At 38.8% G+C, this 22,839-nt stretch overlaps 2 protein-coding genes across 2 annotated transcripts in view; both read left to right on the forward strand.

Moving 5' to 3' along the window:
• Positions 1–2,966, forward strand: part of LOC105395717 (rotatin) — a 31,575-nt gene extending 28,609 nt beyond the window's left edge. The window contains exons 32-34 of the mRNA XM_048623750.1: positions 537–768; positions 1,553–1,656; positions 2,668–2,966. Of these exons, the coding sequence (XP_048479707.1) occupies positions 537–768; positions 1,553–1,656; positions 2,668–2,805 (474 nt within the window). The 3' untranslated portion in view covers positions 2,806–2,966. The remainder of the gene's footprint in view (positions 1–536; positions 769–1,552; positions 1,657–2,667) is intronic.
• A 1,465-nt stretch (positions 2,967–4,431) lies between these two features.
• Positions 4,432–22,839, forward strand: part of LOC119693749 (inositol-trisphosphate 3-kinase homolog) — a 77,822-nt gene continuing 59,414 nt past the window's right edge. Inside the window, exons 1-3 of the mRNA XM_038118159.2 lie at positions 4,432–4,673; positions 10,119–10,217; positions 10,888–10,941. Of these exons, the coding sequence (XP_037974087.2) occupies positions 4,605–4,673; positions 10,119–10,217; positions 10,888–10,941 (222 nt within the window). The 5' untranslated portion in view covers positions 4,432–4,604. The remainder of the gene's footprint in view (positions 4,674–10,118; positions 10,218–10,887; positions 10,942–22,839) is intronic.

A 22,839-nucleotide genomic window follows, 5' to 3' on the forward strand; every position in this document is an offset into this window, starting at 1 on the left:
TCGTTTGGTGTCTGCATTTTGTAAGTGGAACTGTTTCTTTGCTCGTCAGTGTATATTCTAGTATAGTCAGCGATGTCCCCTTGTGTCGGTGGAGGCAGCCTCATAGGCGAGGTGTGCGCGCTGGCGTCCCGCGCGCCGCCCCCGCCCCCGCCCCGCGCCCCGCCCCCGCCGCCGCCCGCGCTGCAAGTACTCACGCACTGCTTGGAGAACCACCACTGTCGGGCGCTGGTGCTGAAGGTATGAGGAGTATATGTACTAGTGATCTTCTGCGTTATAGAGTGGTTTGCAATGTTTATATGTAGGTTAGAGGATGCAGCGTCATAAGGAAAGTGTGCGTATTATAGTCCTGTATAAAATATACTTGCGGATTTGGCAAACAAACGCGAAGTTATTTCCTCCATTTAATTACCTACTCCCCAAGATTGCAAGCAACCGTACTCCATCGGTAAAGTCATCCTTTCCAAAAGTTGTCGCCGTAACCCTTACACACAGTAATCGTTATTTTGGTGTACCAATAACCCGTCTTATCCCACCAGAGTGACGTGCTATCATGCGTCCACAAGCTGCGTTCATCCGAGCGGTCTCGCCTCGGCAAGGCGTCCCTAGCCGCCTGGGTCAGCCTCGCTGAAGGATTAGCAAGATACAGCGACGGAGCCGCCAGTCTACTGGAGCTACGGAAAGTGCTGGTGACCCCGATGTTGAGGGGCCAAGTTATGACGGCTATAGCGCACGCCGCTCATCATCAAAGAAGCGTGTTTTTGCAGAGCCGTGAGTATTTGGTTTATTGAGTTTGTGGAGATTGTTGAAAGGTTTCTTCTTTTTATTTGCGTGTCTGTGACAATTCGGAATGTTAAGTAATTTTATGGTGATTGTTTTTATAATTTTAAATTGAAGTATGTTGGAATTTGAGACACTAATTTGAATATTTTTTATTTTACTGATCTCGTTAATTAAAAAAAAAAAATTAAAGATCGGCTCTTCGACGATTTTATGACGTCATTCGCTACCATGCAGCCGCTGACGTCGTCAAGATCGTAACTCTGTGAATATTTACACTTTAGATTGACAGAAGTGACATTTAACAATTGAACATTTTTATTCTCTTTGGTTGAAACTTTAACCTTGCGCAGCGTCTTGAAGGACAAATTATATTTTAATTTTTGATAAAATAATCGGAATCCTTGAATAATTAAAATTTTTAAGAATGAGACACTTATTAAGAAGATAATATCTCGAAACGGTTTTGGAATTAGCATCAAAAAATTTTACTTAACATACCAAATTATAATAATGGTCTGCTAGATTACCAGTTAGATTAGTTGGTTGTCTCTGACTGCCCAGGGTAAGGCTGTAAGAATATAAAGTGTAGATGATCCGTCTCTCGGGGAGCCTCCTTTCGTGCACCGATATAATTTTATAAAGAAACGTTGTACTTACCGTAACCCTCAGATTTTTAAAGAAAAAGTAATAAAATAGCATGTCTGATTTGTATTGTGTTTTGAAGAACAGTTGAGCTGCATTTATTAAATAAAAACGTTTATGTTTGTTTCAGCGGAGCTCCTAGAGTTACTCTCCGGCTCGCTGATCGCGGGCGCCGCGGGCGAGGTGGCGGCGGCCGCGCGCGCCGTGTGGGCGCTCGCAGCCAACAACCACCGGGTTAGTGGACGCTGATGTAGCTGGTAGAATGTGAGGCTGGGTAGACAGCAGGGCGGGATGACGACGCGACGGCAAAGTGCCCGGTGTTATAATGGGGAGAAAAACTAAAAGCTAATTACAGATGGCGCCTTAGGCGACTGTGCCTAATTCCCCAGTTCTAATTGGTTGGTTCTGTCGCAATTTTTTCTCCCCAACAATATAATTGGTCAGAACCTGAAAACCACACTCGCTGGTGCTGGCAAAGTTTCACTTGGTTCTCTTCCCCATTTCATCTGAGACGTGGCACGTGACCCCGCCGAACCTGTGTGCCCGAGTCATTACCCCAAGTGGCAGTAGGTCTGCTATATGACTGGTTCAGCGGAGCTGCTAGAGCTGGTGTCGGGCTCGCTGATCGCGGGCGCCGCGGGCGAGGTGGCGGCGGCCGCGCGCGCCGTGTGGGCGCTCGCAGCCAACAACCACCGGGTTAGTTAGGTCGACCACGGTTAGTGGACGTTGATGTAGCTGTTAGAATGTGTAAAGGTCCATGCAGACAGCAGGGCGGGATGACCACGCGCCGTGTGGGTAACCATCGGGTTAGTGGACGTTGAGACAGCTGTTATAATGCGAGGTCTGGGCAGGCAGTCGGAAGGAGGATGAAGCAACGCCAACGTGCCGACCGGTTTTGTTATACTGTGTGCCCGGCCTTTTAGCCAAAATGGTGCTAGACATGCCATAACTGAAAGAATCAATGGGCGTTAGGGTAAACGATTTTTTGAGTGTAGATATAGAACGCAGTAGCTTGGAATCCATAGATAAGTAACCGATGTGGTGATGTGGATGAGGCAAGCCGAGGCTATTATTAGGTCCTTGCGAGAGACCCATGTCCAGCACTTGCTGATTATTATGTATGAATTTAATCTACATCTTAGTGTCCTACCGGTTATCATTTATTTGTATTGTAAGGGCTTGAATAACAACCCTGCCGCATCACATTTGTTTTATACGAACCCTAACCTACAACATCTTCCGCAGGCGAAGCTAGCGCTGCGGTCGGCGGGCGTGTCCTCCGCGGCGCACACGGCCCTGGAGCGCCTGCACCGCGGCGGCGGCGGCGGCGACCACGCGTTGCAACTACTCACCTATGTGAATACTGTGCTGACCTCCACGTGACTTGCGGTTAGAGATGTAAGACATGCTACCCGATACAAATTTCTGAGCCTCCATATGATTGAGCCATTGTTAGCCTTCATGAAAATTGTTGAAGCCTTCAGTAACCACAGAGAGTGCCGGCCCTGTCCTTCGGGCCGATAATAATGGCCCCAATAAACAAAGTTAGATGCTTCAATGACTTGGCTGCGAAATCGCAAGTCGATTGATGAGAAGATTCTGATGTATGATTACAGTATTAATGATGTTAAGATCTTTGAACAAGATCTGTTTTATATTTTTGTAGTTATTTATTTGGTTTGAGTGATGTGACAAGAACGAAATATAGTTTGCTCGTTAGTCGCAGGCGCTAATGTATAGTATTTCTCACTATTATCGAAAGGATAACTATACTGTCCTAGATGTGCTGGGCGTATTTGGAGTAATACGTTGGCGCATAGCTTTAGCTTAATTAAAGCCTCTAGAGGAAGCTCATTTCGTACACCTGATTTGTAATTAAAACGACCTTAGTAAAATTAACTGTTAATAATTAATTTAATTACTTATCCAGGAATTGCAATGAAATAAATTTACTTAATTGTATAATTCCGTTATGATATGGAGATCTAATAAGTCTGAGAGAACGTATTGCCTAGCGGATGCACAAACAACGTGGATTATTGTTATTTTTCTAGTGCCACACAATGGAGGTGGCATCTTGTGACGTGCAAGCAGCAGTTCACACATTTATGTTCATTATGGAGGGCTCATTTACACAATAATAAAGTTTTTACTACTGTTTACTAACTCAACGACGACGTCGTTTCGCCACGTAGTTGTTACGTTATTTATTATGATCTCAAATTAATTTGAAAATAAAAGCGTTTTTTTATATACTCTTATGCGTTTCATTGTCACATTGACGTAAAAACCTTTAGACAAACACGAGTGAACTATGTACTTACATGTGATGTACATGTTCAGGTAAGTATTATTTGTTTTTGGGAAAACCAAGCCATACAACTGTCGGTGATAGATCGCTTCGAAAGAATGCTTTGCGGGGTGACGGCCTCTGTAGAAACTGTTATAGTTGTTCCTTCTCTTACATTGGATTTTCTCAACTTACGTAGGGTTTAAAAAATCCAATCTCAGAAAGATTTTTGCTGTGTCATTAGCAAGGTAGGTATTTGTATCTACATTCTAGCACCTATTCGTTACTTTATATCATTTTATGGGAGATGATTTGTACTTACTTGTATTTTATAAAACGCCATTGCCATGCTAATGAGCCTACTTCATAGAATTGAGAAATGTTATATGGGTGTTATCTATTATAGTTAATTATATTGTTGGTGATAATTTAGCGATAACTTTTACACGGTTACGCACGCAGTTACTTTGTTTTGTTTTGCGTCTGCATTATTTAGAACAGCTGACAGCTACATTCATTGTCTTCACGTCAGTGGAAACTGCGAAATTGGTTCTTTTTGAACTCGACATAAGTATTATTGACAGGCGGATATTGTTCACGAAACAACACTACCCGCAACTTGTTGTCGTATTTAATAAGTTAATAACAGTATGTCAAAATAAATGTTGCTTTCCTTGAGTGGATTCGCGAGACATATCGAGTGGTCAGCGATAGCGCGACAGTCGCCGGCCGGGAGGCGTGTACCGAGGCGGCCAATACGGTTCGTTCGGTGCTCAGTTTGCATTACTCATTATCGGTGTAAAGAGCGATAATCCTCGTGCGGGCGGCAGTGTGTGCGTGTGGACGCGGGCGCCGGCACGGCGTGGAGCGCGCCTGCCCGACCCCGCCAGCCATGGCGACCGCCGCGCCGCGCTACTGCTTCCCTCCGGAGACCTACTCCGCCGTCTACACCCCCGCCCCCGTGAGTACCCCCACACCCGCTACTGACATCACACTGCACACTGCATCCAGTACATTCAACTCCATCGATCAATATTTGCATTGCGAGCAGCGGCCGTGCTCTCATATTCATTAAACTCTCACTGATAAGATAATGTTTGGTTTTTAATTCATGTTTTTTTGCGTTCGTTTCGCGACCTCGCTTAATTAAGTAGGCGCAATACGTCCACATGTTACAGAATGTGGAAGCAGATGCTTTGTTTCCTCGCCTCAAGGTCAATCACTTGGTTAGTGACGTCGGTCCGCAGAGTTAAGGAATACTAATCTCGTGTGTAAATAATGTTTTATCTCTGTAAATTTACTTTATAAACTATGTGTGTTTTACCAATTATTCTATGCATAACATTTGAATATGTCGATTTGATAACTTTTGATTACATAGCTACCTAACTAGGTTTGTTTATGTTAGGTAAATCGTACGATTCAATATATTAAGTAATAATAAGTTGGTTATAGATATCTTGACATTCGTTCTGATAAAGACGCGATAACGCACAAACCCCTCACCCACATAAGTTATACAAATTCACGGCCACGACTCGCAAGCTTTTAAAGTGTCTCTTAGCTTAACTTTAAAGCTTTCAGTCCCGAGCATTAAGTAGATAATTATTTATTTTTTACTTGCCAACAACAATTCAATTTAAACTCGTCACGATCAAATCGTGTTACAAACTTCCAATCGTATACACCGAGGAATGTCACAGTTTGTGGTTGGCAAAGCTTATCGCTCTGTTGCCTACAGAGACATACCTACCTACTTGTTTACTTAGGAGCACAGCAAAAGGATATGCTAATAAAGCTGGTGTGAACTTAATAGCGCGACGTCCATTGTTAAGGGTCAGCAATAGGCAATCGAGGGTTGGCATTGTCATAGAATTATGTAGTAAATGATGCTCTACAGCCTTGAAAAAAATCACACAGGTAGCCGAAGAGTCTAGCTAGGTGCTGAATCATTCGAATTTAAGTAAATGCTTATGGATAACTGTAAATTAATTACGAAAACCCAGTAAATCACACTCCCGTATTGTAACAACTGTGTCGTAATTATCAAGAATTTTCATATGATTCTTATCAAATTATAAAGATAAATGCTTGGACTAGGCGCTAAATACCTTGTTTTTTAATAAACACACACCTATTTTGTGTAAATTAATCCCAAACTTGAGCAATTTTTTTCCCTCAAATCTTCATACAAATATCTATGGCGGTTTTCTGTGTTATAAAATCATAAACACAAGTGACGTTTGACTCAGTTGGCCGCTGGCCTCCAAAGAAGGGTCACGTCGGTTTAGGCAGCACTGACAGCTCGCGATCTTATCGTGTACAGATACAAAATCACTGCACATTGGTTGTCATTGCACTTTTTCAACTTTTATGACACCAACATAATTTGATTTGAAATTAAGGAAGCATAATTCTTCCAGTATATTCAATACATTAAATTAAATTAGATAGTGTGCAATATTCTCGTGACATTACAGTCTCGTAAAGGTCTGATGAAGGAATAGGAATATAGGAGCAGGAATATAGCGAATGGATCTAAGTGATGACAATACGCACGAACATTAGGTTAGGATTCAAAAACACAGTCTCATGGTGCTGGTTGAGGCATGGTCTCGTGAGGATCTGATGAGGGCAGTAACACGGAGGTGACTGAATTTTATTTCAAAGATTTAATAGCTAAAAGCATCGAGTTTGGGCGCGATGGTAGCTCAGTCGGGTAAGCGCCCGCTTCTCACGCAAGAGATGCGGGTTCGAATCACGGCGCTGACATGTACCAATGAGTTCTTTTAACTTAAGTACAATGTATACCATCGCTCTAACGGTGAAGGAAAACATCGTGAGGAAACCTGCATATCTAGATTTAGCACATCTAGATATGTGAACCCACCAACCCGCAGTGGACCAGCGTGGTGGGAAATGGTTCAAGCTTAGGAAGGCAGTTTAGACCTTGGGGATATGCACAAAGGTTCCACTCGAGAGAGCCAGGTGCAGGTACTTACACCCCCACAGAGAATAGAATAGAATCGAGTTTGGGCTATTAAGTATGTTTTTCAAAGAGAGAGAGAAAGATATTTTAGGTTTCCTCTGGATAAGTTAGGTTTACTGGGTTTACTAAATTCATTCGTAACGTAAAATTGTCAATGACGGAATTTCTTCTATAGACAGTAGCCACTAATAAAAACAACGATATATGGCGTGATTTGCAAAAGTACCTATCTAGTCAACCTGCCACGGGGTGACTTCGGTGGGTAACTCAGTAACGGTGGGTTATTGCATCAATAATAAAAAAATCAAGAAAATATTCAAAGTTTCCATCCTCGCTTTTCACGCACACAAATCACAAACTCATGCCTTGTTCTAGGAGCAGGGTCTACCTGGTGCATTTCCATGACCACTTTTCAGTAGCGTCCCACCGGTTTCGATGCTCAGCGGAATAGCACCATTAACCATTATTATTCTGAGATATCATCACTTCTTATTCTGAGTTACCCAACATAAAATCACGCCATCTATTGAAATCATTTTTTAAATTAGGATTTGTCTATGGTGTGGTACCCAAATTTAAGGGTAAAAGCCAAATAATTATATTTTAACCTTTTTTTATACCTATTATATTAAAAGACCTATTCAACGATACCCTACCTACACCATCAAAATAACCGGAAAAAATATCAGCCCCAATTTACTTGTATGGGAGTACCCCAATTTTTTTTGGGTACTCCTCATATCTATGCGAAATATCAGCTTGATATCTTTACCCGTTTCTGAGAAAAAGGGCAGTGACAGACAGTCAGTCAGACAGACGGACAACAAAGAGATCTTATAACGGTTGCTTTTTTCCTTTTGAGGTACGAAACTCTAAAAATATGAAAAAATATTATTCAGCCACCAAAAAATATACTTACAAACATACATACATACAATCAAAAAACATTACTCTCCTCCTTCGGCAGTCGGGTTAAAACAAGTGAGACTGATTCTGAACTTTTGTTCTACGAGTTTTAAAAATTAACTAAAAAAAGCTTTATCATGGAAACTTTGTTGACACGTGACTTTTTACCATGGAAAACGATTTTTTTTTCGCGTTTTTGCAAAACTCGTAGAACTAAAGTTGTTCAGAATGACCCCTTGGGTCATCCCCTTTCGGCTTAGTATACCTTAGTATAACTTATTATCTACACTTTAATACCTGTAGTTACCTTTCTACAAGTAAATACCACATTTGTTTAGAAATCTAATCGGGTTCCGAGTATGGAGAAAAGTGGCACCCCTATTAATTTCTACTCTTTCCTGGTGCCTACCAGTGTAAGTAAGAATTATACTTACTTACCCTAAAATCACCCAAAATGAACTTGAACATAATTGTCAATAAAGTTGGCGAGTAAAAGTTTATCGACCCACTGTGCAAACTAACATGTGTGCGTGTCACTGCGTGTGCTGTGTGAAGAGCATTGAAAACCCAAAATTGGCGCGGCACGTCACCCTGTACGGGCCCTTAACTCATGCGACACTCTGGGAGTTCGGGCCTCGTCGAGTCGCCGCCGCCGGCGCCCAGCGTTGAACCTGACCTTCCCGCTGAGTCATTCAATCAAATTGAATTCAAATTATATACTTACCTACATGTGTGTGTTCAAATCATGTACTTACTACTTACTTAATCAAAAATTAATACACTCACGGGCAATGAAAAAGTTCCACTCACAAAACGCCGACACCAAACGAACCCAATTTTTTCAAACATTTGAACAAAATATTATTGTTTTTAGTAGGTAATAATACTGATGCTTAGTTAAATGAACTTCAATGTTGCAGAATTGGTGTCATTAAGTTAACTTTTTCCGTTTAGGAGTAATTTGGTGTTTTTCTCAGTGGAACCTTTTCATTGCGTGAGTGTATAAAGTTCAGCCTATTAAACTAGGCGACGATGGTCATGGTCGAATGCTAGGCCTAGCTTTATGGAAGGACTCCCCATAAAAAAAGATGAACGCTCATAATATGTGGACATATTGAGCTTTCACATATTTTTTGAGAAATCTGTCAGAACTCAGAAGTCATCGTCACAATCAAAACGACCTTCAGCAGCACAACAGTCGATTATTTTATTACGAGCAGAAACATTTGGTGCATGTTGCTTACAGAGTTTAATAATTAAACCGCGGACAATGAGTTCTTTGTGTTTATGACACTGCAAAGTGTAATTGTCTCGTCGAATTGACTTCCTGTTCCTTTTGTATTTTATGACTATGGATAGATTAGGTACTTATAGATACCTACATAATTATTTAAACGAGTTATTTAAAGGTTGCAGCGAATTTATTCCTTGCTTAATTTCCCGAAACTCTCAGTCTACCGTCTACCGAAACTAATCCAGCAAAATGATTGATGTGCTACTTGGGACTGGCGCCTATTATGTGAAGTTGTGAAAGATTATTGGTTGATGATTTAGATGATGTTGAATATGATTAAGTATAGCATATTGAACGCAATTTTTTTTGGTGGTAAAAGGTATAAGACCTATACATATGAAACCTTTATGAGTCCTTAATTCCCGTTCTTTTTTATTATCTAACAATTATTATCTATTAATAAATTATGGGCTACCGGCAACACCCGCCACCCACGAAGGCTCTCTGCGAACTTGAATATAATGTAGGTACCAGTCCATGTAGTCACAATATAAATGATGTACTTAGTAGTACTTACCACTTACCACCACCACCTACTACCATTAGTTACAGTAGCTGGCTGAATGATAAACAAAATTAATGTGAATCAACGCCGTCTACTCTAAAAGGCAAATGTTTTTGAATAATACATGGCGGCCCATATTTCATGTTTTCACGGACTCTAATGAAATCATATATTGGTTATCAACCTGAGCCCATGTTAAGTTGAAACTCTCCGATAGCGTGCGGGACAACGTGAGCTGCTTTCTACTTATATTCTTTTTATGATAAACATATTTCAGACGCCTTTCATTTTGCATCAAACATGAATAAAATATCTCCTCATGAAATGAGTGTTAAAATGTTCCTTGAATACTTGCCCAAAGGGTCTTTTGAGTAGGGAAACGCACACAATATCGATTTCGGTCAATTAGTAACAGCGTATGGTATGGATGAACCAATGCTCTATGGCTAAAGATTTGTAGGTACCTATAAACCTTTCGATCGGCTGACAGGAGATTCAGTTTACAACCAGGATACTGATTTCGAAAGGAAGGAAGAAAGACATTTTCGAGCATTAGGTGCCTAATGCTTCAGTGAAACAAACCTTGACCAGGTTGATATACGTATGTAGGTACACTACGAGTAGGTACACCGCTACATAGTAACTAATGTGTACTCTGTGATCCAAAGGACCCAAAATGTTCTTTAGCTTATTATTTTGTACGCATTGCCAGGTGGTAACGTCAGCTGAAGATGGTTGCGAGAGCCGGGAGTGCGCGGCCGCTGCGTCCGACAGTCGCCCCGCCACTTTACTCAGCTGCTTCAGATGTGCTGTAAGTTTTAACAACTTTATTAAAACGCACTCACAATCAATGAAAAAGTTTCAGTGACAAAAACACCAAATTGTTCTTAAACAAAAATATTTTAATCTAAATAAAACATTTTTATTTACTTTACATTGCTTGTGAGTGTACTTTGCACAGTGACAGACACATTTTGATAGCCCAATGCGGTGCTAGGTATATTCGATACTTATTGTCTTCTCGCCCTACACGGGATGTGCAAATAATAAGTGCCCGGGTAAAAGCTATGTAGGTACTCGGAAATGAATACACCTTATCAATATGATTTCTTATAATTTTCTTCGGGATCAAATCCTGGCCTGTACCAATGAATTCTTTGAATTGTGTTTTCAATTAAGGAGTTTAAGTACAATAATACCACGTGCTCTTACACTTACGGTGATGGAAAACATCATGAGGAAACCTTCACATCTAGATTCTAGATGTGTATCCTAAGTGCATTGTACTTATTCCAAAACGGCGATATGGTTCGCAACCTATTACGTGAGTAGAAATGTGCTGCGAAAAGGGGGTGACTCGCTTACGAGCCACCTCTGACTACGCCTTCGGGGATTACAGTCGAGTCGTGAGTGCATATGTGTATGTGTGTAATTTTCTTTGCGAAAATTGAAATATTCACCAAGTATTGTTTTATTTACAGTTCAAAAACGGAAAAAGAATTTTCCGAAGAGAAAGACTTGCTACGAAAACGAAGGTGAGTGCTAATTAATAAAATTATAATTAATCTCCATTATCAGTAGTTCAGATTTGTATGTATGTACATTGAGTACATGATGTAGGTAGATCTAGATAGGTACTATCTCCCAAATTCAAAGAGCTTTTTGGCACTTTACAATAGGTTTAGAGTTGACGGTGTGTTATACGAATTTCATATTTTTGACTGACGTAAAGAGTAAAAATTCGTGTGTTTTAGTGTCAATTTTAACCTTGTTGTAAATTTAAAATACATACGGTCTATGAATTTGAGGGTACATATGTATTATGTCTTGTCTACTACATAGGCTACTTACACTAAATACTTACGCTACTTAAATATAAATACTTACACACAATGCAAAAAGTTCCACTCACAAAATACCGACACCAAAAGGCCCCAATTTTTAAAAACATTTATTTTAAAATTTTGAATCAATATTTAAGTTTTTAGGTGGTTATATTCTGATGGACTGTAAATGTACTTCAATATTGCAGACGGCATCATAAAGCTAATAGAAATTTTTCATTGCTCGCGAATGTATAATATTATCTACAGCGCAAAGACTATATAGGATTTGATTATTACCCAGGACATCTTTTCGAACAATCGAACATCTTTGCAAACTACAAACATAGCTTTAATTTTATTTACATTGAAATAATGTGTTACCTCTCTAGCATAACCGATATGCGGTTACAGTTTAACTCGTACTTGGCCACTTTTTGTCTTTGGTGAAAAGCCCTCATTACTGTATGAGAAGTGAGTGTCGCTATAGCCAGACAGCTACATAAGGTAATAATTTTTAAGTAAGGCGTATGTAGGTATAGATTACGAAGCTAGTTCTTATTTAATTTAATCGTAACTATAAGGACTATAATGTTTACTGCACATTGTATCACGTTCTCACGATTACATAAAAGGAGTTTGGACCTAGTTTTCAAGACCTACTAGGTACTAGGTATAAGAACACGATTGATAGTGATATACTGAACAGGACACAGACCATCTGTTTCCTAAGCAATTTATTCTGACAACCTACACTATATTTTAGTATTTAAGTATGTAACCTTGAATTTTTCTATAATTTTTTTTTCGTTTTCATATTGCAAAATGTTATTTCCAATACCTACTTACCCACGTAAGTTAAATACCTCGTTATCGGTCACTAACACTTACCTACGTAGTACATAACTATTGAAATCTGAAAACATGGTTTCCTTCCAGCCATTTTCGGTGCGTACTTTATAGACACAGTAAGAATTACAAAGAATGTAATCCTTCCTATCATCACCATCACCTAAAATATTACAGTTTTAATTATAACGGCAACGTCAGAAAACAATACAATATTTGTATACCCGCTCGCTATAAATATCGCAGACATTATTCATGATAATCGCACCAAGGTAATTGGATACTGAGTTCGGTAACTACAAATACTAATGTTGGGATGGTAATGAAAAGTTGTTGGAATGGTAATAAAAAATGTTTCAGGGCTGAAGTGCAATATGAGATGCGTTAATATACCTATTGTTGGAAAATTTCCTACATTATTTCTAAGTACCTAACTTTGAGTAGGCATGCGGGTACCAAATTATCATAAATAACATAGATATAGGTAACACTTATAAAAAGTGTACCTATCTACTCATAATGTGTGCTTCAGGCAATCCAACAAGTTGACAATCAAATAGCATTACTCAAATATGTGACCAACAGAGTGTTGGGAATACCCCCGAAATGTAAATACAATATTTGGAAATTTATTGACTAACCAACCAGGCGCGGATCCACCCATATGGGCAAGGTGGGCATGCCCATCACCTAAATGACTTGCCATATAAAACCACGGGATTTTATAATTTAGTTATTTTATCAAATGGTTTATTTTATAGTCATGAGATGATTTCCTGGAAAGCTATAAAATTTTCTGTCATGTCTTCAAGAGTCTGTGTTACAGCTTACGGCCAAAGTCACTATTTACGTATGGGCACAACGAGACAAGTTTGATCTCGATTAGTCAATAGGTAGTTTCGTTATTTAAAAAACCGCCTTTTTTGGAAAAACGCCCAGAATTTTAGTTTTTTTATATTTCCCCAATTTTGACCCCCTGGAGTGCGTTTGAGGAAAAAATAATAACAAAATTAAACGAGTTGTGCAAATTTGTTAGGATATTAACAATTTATAGGTAGGATCAAAAAAATTGCGGCACTTTTTTAAATGATCGTGAGTAGTTATGGCTGCAAAATAACCAGAATAATAAAAAAACCTAGTAGGAAATACCTAGGCCATAGTTGAAATTTTGCACGTTTTACGTACTTATTGTCATATAAGTATTGTTACATTATTGTTTGTTGAAGGATCCCAAACAAAACCTATAAGTATTTTAAAAAACCGGCCAAGAGCGTGTCGGACACACGCATGAAAGGGTTCCGTAGCCCTAAGAGACACGTCTTTCATTATTTTTTTAGACCGAAAAAAAAATAATTCCATACATTAGTTATCCTTTAGTTAGGACAACTGCACGTCATAATTAAGTTGGTCGAGTTCTATAAAAATAACTATGTATGAGACAGAGTCCGCTATAGTTTTCGTTGAAAGTACTTACTAGGAGGTATACAGCACATTTTTTTCAGCATACTATTTCAAAAGTTAAGGGGGGACGCTCTAATTTTCATTTTGTATTGATATATCTGGAGACTGTGGGGTTTTATGCACATGGTTTCAAGGCAATTTATGTTGTATTTAAAGAAACCTTTTTAACGATACCCTATACGATGGGGTAAGTCGTTTTTTTTGAGACGGCGGAGAACGAGCCAGGACAGACGGACAGACATGACGAAACTATAAGGACTCCTAGTAAACTACGGAACCCTAAAAAATTATATAGTAAACTTGTCTTAAATTAGTAACTAGTCTTAATTCCTGATTGCTTCGCTTCGTCGAAAAAAGTTTTCTCTTGGGTATTTCGCAATAAAAAGTAGCCTGAATTTAAGTTCAGGATGTCAGTTATCTACATCGGTTTTCTCGTAAAAGATTTACAAACGTCCAACCAAACTTATATAAACTTTTGCCTTCTGTCGGTATTTGGGTCAAAATTATGGAAATTTGAAGGTTTTATCAAAAAAATGCCTTTCTTATAAATAGCTGTACCTAGGTATCTAAAAAACTATTTTGTCTATAAGTAAAGTCAGCCACATTTAAATACGAATTTAGTCTAGTTGTTTTCGTTGTATTGTAATTTTTGCCTTAACACAGAGATTTGTCTGTAAAAATTTACAAAAACTGTAAGTATGTTTTACAGTTTTGAATTAAGTACTTATTTGAAAAAAATGCACTGTGCACATCATAATATGATCACTACAACAACGACAAAAAACAGCTATCAGTACCTCAAGGCGAGGCAAATTCAGTTTTTTGGACTTGCCCATCACCTATGTTAGGGTCTGGATCCGCGCCTGTAACCAACATAACAGCAGTGACATGAATATTTTAATAGAGGTAATATCATTTTGTCTAAGTACTATCTTCCTCTCAGGAGTTCAATTATTATGCTTCAAAAGAAACTAACAGACACTAACAAAATAGATGGAGGTATCTATTACCGCGTCTGTTAGCATAATTAAAATAACAACACCTATCATTAGTATCATATTTCAGTAGCACAAATGCGCAGTTTAGACACAAAGCGGTGGAAAATGCGGCTCATTTCCATCAGCATTTCATTGAAAGTGACGACTCTAGGAGCGAGTGACGTACGTCACACGAGCCTAGTGGGTGAGTGACCAGCGCCAGGGTGACCGCGCCCGCAACGAGCTCTCAACTGCATCGTTGAATAGACGCTTAGGGCGCGCCTCCACTGGCGGCGTCACATGTCAAGGATCACTAGTGCACCGCTGAGTTATTTTAGATGACTGAAACCAAAAAGGTGCAATTTTTTAAGTGACGTTGTACAATTTTGGGTCAATGTTGACAGATTAAACGATAGGAATACGCGGACACTGGGGTGTTCCAACCTCATACTCGATAAACTGTGCCTGCCACTTTAGACTGCAAGTACACTACACTTACACCACCGTCTACCCCAATGAAGCTCCAAGCACGCGTAGCGAGCTGAAATACTATTGAACTGTTTGGATTGTAGATAATAAGCTCACATCATTAACCTCCCCAAAGACAGGTAGTAGTACTCGTAGACAATTAATGATCAATAATTTGACAGTTTCTTTTTCTATGAGCCGTTTTCCTTGACAGCTGTCAGTTGAGCTTTTGGGTAAGCCGATAGATGGCGTGAAAACGCAGTGTACCAACTGTCAAAAATTACATAGAGAGCAAAGAGTACTAAACTCAGAATAAGAACTCACTATTTGTGATTAAATGTCGGGTGGTAGCGCGAGCCATCCTTCCGAGGCTCAGACTGCATGTGGCTTGGGATAGTGCTAAGTATTCTGCGAATAGTTCTACCCGCGCCGTCACGTAGTGTTCTTTTCTCTATGCGCGCCGTTTGAACGGGTGCTGCGTGCGAGAACTGATTTTCTATTTTTATTTATTGTATGATCCTAAATAAGATCCCAAAGAAATACTTACAAGACAAGATGAGAATGTGTGCCTGAGAAAACTTGAAAAGAACGGCTGTACGCACAATCGCACTGAACGCTGAAGCAACAGTGACATCGACATCATAGAGAAAATAATACTACAATTCTACCTACCTACGTCACTTTCACATTTCGTTAGCCTCACAGAATAACATATTGTGATCTGAGTGTGTTCTGAGGGTTTGAAAGTTGGTACAACCCCAGACAACGCCATCTATTTCTCCAAAAAGGAACTTTTTTTTTTTTTAACAAACGCCTCATTGATGGCCAAACACTAGCTAGCAGTCCTTGCAGTCTCCTAGTTATTCGTGCAGTGGGCAGGCGGCCTTACTCGCGGCGAATATCTCACGTGCTGCTTTAATTGCCGACATGAAAATAGTTCACAAACATTATTCGAGAGATTTCCTTTCTACTCGATCGATTGCTGAAAAAAACGTGACTTCATTCCTAATGTATGATATTTAAAAACCATTGCTGCCTATTGTAATATTGTAAAAGATTGAGAGAGCTTTCAAAAGTCACGAGCTAAAGTTACACGTGAACGTGTTCTGTAAAATATTTTATTTATTTACTATAAAACATTCTAGTAGTAGGAACTGACATGAATAAATGTAGCGGTTGCTCATGCGCCGGTTTGGGCAAAAATCTTTTCTTTCGGGTTACTGACATTTTGTCTCTTTCCCAAAGTAAGATTAAAGATTGACAAATTAATTATTCCGTACGATGGTGGTAATAAGTAAAAAGTATGTTGTGTAATTTGGGATTTGTAAACTATTTTTACTATAGTTACTTGATTTTTTTTACATTAAAAATTGTTTTAGAGATCTGGAATAATATCTCTTTTGTGCGCTATATCTAGTGTGATCAAACAAATTCTTACCCATTTCATGAAGCTATAAGCGCAAAAGTGGCGTAATGAGACACAATTGAATTTCAGTTAGGATCATTTTTTTTCTGATAAGATTCAACCATATACAATTATACATACTGCAGTGGTATTGGTATGGCATAACTTAAAGACCTCTATCTCATAACCCTGGTATATTCCTACACATGTAAGGTCATTGCATAACACCAGACAAAAATAGATATCACACGTGACACGTGACTTGACATTCAATGCTTTCAAATTATTTCAGATAAAGGCAATATGAGCGAAATTTTCTATTTCCAAAATCCTATCTAACTCATGTTTAAACTATGTAGGTAAGTTCTATAATAAACAAATGTAGGTATTTACATTAAAATAAACTCTGTAACATAACACCAAGTACCTGAAACCATGTTTAGAAATCTCTTAATTTGCAACTATTTTTGTAGGAAATTTACTTAATAAAAATATTTTTTTACATAGGAACCAGAACTAACACATAAAATTAGAGTAAGATTTCAATAACGATTTTTAACATGGGTCCACTCTTATTGATGGCGTGGCGGTACAAGTTAAACCATAGAAAAACATTCGTGTAAGAGAGAGTAAGAGAGGCATTGTAACAATATGGGTAACATCAACATCTTCTTCGACGGCATAAAGCAGTAGGTAAACCGAGTACCTACGAGTTTTAAAAATATAATTGAAATGAAATAATTTGCTAGTTAGCTGAGTTTGGAGTGTTACATGATAACATGGACAAGATGGAAAGCTTTCAGCTTCTACCTAAATTAACTTGATGGTCCGAAAACTGGTACAATCAGACCCGGTCTCTTCCAGGTCCCTTTACGTACCTATGTGAGGTGCGAGAACAATGGCAATAGACTATTGCATTGGGACCAAAGATAATAAACACTGCTGATATAAATAATTAGTTTCTGCGTGCACCTTGCCACTCCGCAAAGTCCATTAGTAGGTGCCCTTGTACCTGTGTGTGTATTGAAAAACGGTGAAAAACCTCGTAGGTATCTGTGTGGAACATAGGTAGGTGTTTTTCGTGTGACCGTAGCCCCGGGCACGTGAGAGTGGTCGCGTCCGGACGGCCGGATCAACGCTCCCGACCGTCATCAAGCAAACCTCATCACGAATGCCAACCCATTACCAGCCTCTATCCTCACAGACTACATGAATCCGTATGAAAAATGTATACACCAATCTCCATATTTTAATCGAATCAACTGATGAACTATGGATTATTGACGCAAGCCTAGGGAAATTCGCATTTCTTATTTGATTCGTCACGTGCATGTGAAATTTGCTTGTGGTGAGACGAGCCGAGAAATAAGAAGCGGTATATTTCAGTTTTTTCTGGTATGTGATATTTGGCAATACGTTTACATCACTGAATGTGTTTTGAGAACGCTGAACCTGATCTAGGAAGGGGCAATGAAATGATTCTGAAGGCTCGACGAAGGAACCTTCTTATCTGTCTCTTTAGTTCCAGAGCTTTTAATTTTTTCCAAATTCTAATATACAGGGTGTTAACTTAATTGCGTTGGAGCGGGAAATGGTAGATACAGCTGATGATACTGAACACGATAAGACATTAAAAAACGTATTTTATTTGCTTTAAGCTGACCAACATAAAACAGTTTTATTTAGTACATTTTAAAATTTCATAGTCACCCTATTCAGGTTTAGGTACGTTTGACAGAATGACCATGAACTTGAAAGCCAAGATCAAGGCCAAACAATTCAAAGCCAAGGTCAATAAAAAAGTATGCGTGCATCTGCACCACACTCGTGGAGCCACATCGTCAAGGTACCTACCGAGATTTTGGGTACTCAAAGTGAGCGGTGGTAGCTCAGTCGGGTAAGCGCCCGCTTCTCACGCCAGAGATGCGGGTTCGATCCCGGCGCTGACATGTACCAATGAGTTCTTTTAACTTAAGTACAATGTATACCATCGCTCTTACGGTGAAGGAAAACATCGTGAGGAAACCTGCATATCTAGATCTAGCACATCTAGATATGTGAACCCACCAACCCGCAGTGGACCAGCGTGGTGTGGAAATGGTCCAAGCTTAGGAAGGCAGTTTAGACCTTGGGGATATGCACAAAGGTTCCATTCGAGAGAGCCAGGTGCAGGTACTTACACCCCCACAGAGAATAGAATAGAATAGAATAGTACCCAATCCATTGTAGACATTTCATTTTACTCCATAAGTATCACTTTATTGATACACAATTATCTTTTATGAATACAGAAAATTTTCATTTTATGCTTCATAACATAGGTCACACGTATTCACAGCACAGCACAACATAAAACGAAATGAGGAACAAGGCTTGGTAATCAAAAGATAGAATTGTAGGTACCTTTTCCTTTTTAGGTAATAATTGTAAAAAATGATTGTAAACAAGTAAACAACAATGACTGACTGACAGACTAGATCCACAGAGAAGGTAATGACTATCATAAATACTCGATGGTTATGATACGCGAGATTGTTATTATTCTACTGGTATTTAAAGTGAGGCCATACTTATTATGAGGATTTCCGTACTATTCGTCATCAAAGACGTCTCAATCGCAAGTACACAACACAAATCGAGATGAGCGAGTGTAAGTAAACCAATTCGTCATTGAAGTAGACCCTATTATCATCCTGTTATGCATTGTGGTCTTTTAACTTTAGCTGCATACAGACCGGCCAAACGAACGCCAACGAACGGGTTTTGTTGACCTTCGTTGCTCAATCTGCCCCTGTATTATGTATGATAAATGTCCATCGGTGGACGTTCGTTGGGCCGGTCTGTACGCATCTTTAGGTAATAAAAGAAAAATAAAATGTGGTAAGTATCAAGGGTGAATACTAAACGCTTACCTTATTCTGAGTAAAAAGGTTTAATTATTGTTCTGAGCTCCTAGAAAGTCATAAATTATATTATGTACGATCTATCAAACTTTATGACAATCAGCTGTTTAATTGTTGATTAGTATGTCATTAATCACCATGAATAATTTCAATTTTATTTAATAATTGTTATTACCTACTGTGTAATTAATTACAATCATAGTTACATCAAATAAATTATGAAAAGTGAAGTTGATAACAAATTTACAGTGTGTGTTCTTTTGCAATCGAATGTCTCATTGGTTATGTGTTTGTGTAGGGTGACCATGTTTTTGATTAAGGTAAAACTTTCCACTTTACTTTAGACTTTAAACATAAATATTCGAGATTCTGATGTTTTTTTTCTTAGAAACGTGCTTGGTTAGACTAATACTAACCCCCATTTCCCGCTCAAACGTATTCTAGTTAACACCCTGTATTTTTCTGACGTCAAAATTGGCCAGCGTTATGGTATTTTATCTGAATATTTATCTAATCTCTAATTTTATTGTATAATAGTAGTCTATAAACTCTCATAATCAGTACCGAGATTATCGAGAGTGCGTAAAGCACTCTGGTGCCATAATATATGTATATCTTAGACCAGAAAATATGATGTATATATATTGAAATTTTATCTAGTCGTAGGTTAAACATCTGGCACATAATCTGCCCCGGCCGGGAATCGAACCCAGCAGGACCTTCGGCATAGCAGTTAGGGTCACTAACCCCATTCGGTCATCATGATACTCTCATATTTTAACACTCACGCCTTGTATTATACCAATACCAACGTACGCCATTACATGGAAGGCAGACGTGTATTAGGTGTACCTGATATACAATCACGGGCAATGAAAAAGTTCCACTCACAAAATGCTGAAACCAAACGACCCCAATTTTTTCTGACATTTAATTAAAAGTTTGTACAAAATATTTCCGTTTTTTGTTGGTTATATGCTTTGGTAAATAAAATTCAATGTTCCAGAAGGCGGCATTAGGCTAGCCTTTTCCGTTTATGAGTAATTTGGTGTTTTTCTCAGTGGAACCTTTTTAGGGTTCCGTAGCCAAAATGGCAAAAACGGAACCCTTATAGTTTCGTCATGTCCGTCTGTCCGTCTGTCCGTCTGTCACAGCCGATTTACTCGGAAACTATAAGTACTACAGTGATGAAATTTGATGGGAATATGTGTTGTATGAACCGCTACAAAAATATGACACTAAATAGTAAAAAAAAGAATTGGGGGTGGGGCCCCCCATACATGTAACTGAGGGATGAAATTTTTTTTTTCGATGTACATACCCGTGTGGGGTATCAATGGAAAGGTCTTTTAAAATGATATAAAGTTTTCTAAAAAACATTTTTCTTAAAGTGAACGGTTTTTGAGATATCAGCTCTCAAAGTCGTAAAAAGTATGTCCCCCCCCCTCTATTTTTATAACTACGGGGTATAAAATTCTAAAAAAAATAGAGGTGATGCATGCTAATTAACTCTTTCAACGATTTTTGGTTTGATCAAAGTATCTCTTATAGTTTTTGAGATAGGTTGATTTAACTGTAATTTTGGTTAAGTTATTGTTGCTACGGAACCCTTTGTGCGCGAGCCCGACTCGCACTTGGCCGGTTTTTAAAATACCAGCGGGTAAGGAGCGGACATAAGGAAGGATAGGAATCAAACATTCAAAGTAAAATCGAATGAAACTGTTTTTGTAGCGAATGTGCAAAAGCAAATGCCCCCATTAAAAGCCACTGATTAGAAATGCATTCCAGAGCATGTGATTCTAATGTATTCCATCTCCTTGAAGATGTCACATGTTGGCCTGCCTGCCGCAAGACGCAGAATGAACATGATGAAAGTTTAAAAAGTGGTGATTATCATTATTTAATACTGATGGCATCTAGTCACGCGGCCCTGCGCACGCGCCGGTGACTTTTACTCTGGACATTTCTTTTTATTTCCCTGTATTCGTTATTGTCACCTGCGACAAGCCCGCGAGGCAAACGTGCTTGCCAAATAAATTATAATAATTTGATCCCTGTTGACATATCAGTCACATTTTTATTAGTTTAAGTTATATGCTTAGCATAATTTAAACATCATCATCTGTCTGTACCTAACAAAGTAGGAATAGAAGTACTTTACGAACCGTAAATGATGTAAAATGTACTTATATGCCAAGCTCAGAACAGTGGTAGTTTTGATCATAAAAAGGTTTATCAAGAGATTTGAGGGTCTTCATTATATTTTTACTTCTTACCTCAGGATTTTTATGATTATTTGGTATGAATCGATTCGAGCATAATATGTCGAAGGTTGAACCAATAATATAAGTACAGCTAAATATATATTTAGCCACTTTAACCAGCCTGATAATGTGGTCAGGCAAGATAAGGCCACATGTGTGGGCAACGCGGTGCAAACGTTGCTCAAAGCGGCCAATCAAGGGGTCAATCCTGGATTTGTATCGCAGAAACCACACGAGTTTTTCCATAAACCATTACAGGATGCGAGTGGTAGAGTATCTAGTAGGTTCGTGTATTGCCCCCTCTTTGTAGTAGTTACCTCAGACAGAGGTCATCATTGACGTCAATGGGCGGTCACGTGACTCGAGGCTGCGTGTGCGCATCGTCCATGTCCAGTACTAGCAACGCACTATTCCTGTTATGCTGACAATGACAGGCGACTGCAGTATTGCTATCACTTTAATTTGCTGTTTCACCGTGACTGAGTAAAAGTTGTCAGTGTGATCGAAGTCATGCTGCCTTTATAAAACCTAATTTCAGAGAGTAACAGCACGGCATTTATCCAACAGATAACCATTATGAAGGACTGAAATTGTAAAACACGCAGCGCTCTCCGTATAGATTTTTCGTAAAAGCTCTAGACTGAATAGATAGCAGAACATTTGGAACGTATATGACTATGGATACAAAATACCGCACACCTATCGGTGCTCGTGTGTTGGGCGCATGTTAACCACAGCCTCAGTTTTAGCGTCCAAGTGTGGTATTGAACACTACAATACCGAATTCACTCAGATTAATTCACACTTTCTTCAATCAATATTTATCGAAGTTTATTGAAGGTTACAGATGTGCTAACTGATACTTTATTATATTGAAAGAGATACTTTAGTGTTAACGTTTTTATAAGTTAGCTACTTCAAAATACAATACTTTGCAATAAAAAAATTAACTTATGGAACTTTATAAGCCTCTCCTAAGGCTCTAGACAGACGGACTGCATTTAAATTGCAAATCAGTTGCAGTTTAATTGCAACTCATACGACTGAAATAGAACTTAAAGGAAATAGGAAAGAAAGCAGTTCAATTGCAGTCGTCTGAACATCGCAAATCGGCCTGCGCGTTTGGTTGCTATTGGTATTTGGTTGCATATCTATTATCAGTACGATTAAACAGGGTGTTGCAAAAAGGGTATACCTACTAAGCCAAAACCAGCATGTGCAGCATGTTATATCTAAGCCCGAATCAGAAATCAGAATTTCAAAATTCGCGAAAAAAAATATCA

This window comes from Plutella xylostella, chromosome 10 (assembly GCF_932276165.1).
Source record: "Plutella xylostella chromosome 10, ilPluXylo3.1, whole genome shotgun sequence".
Taxonomy (NCBI): Eukaryota; Metazoa; Arthropoda; class Insecta; order Lepidoptera; family Plutellidae; genus Plutella; species Plutella xylostella.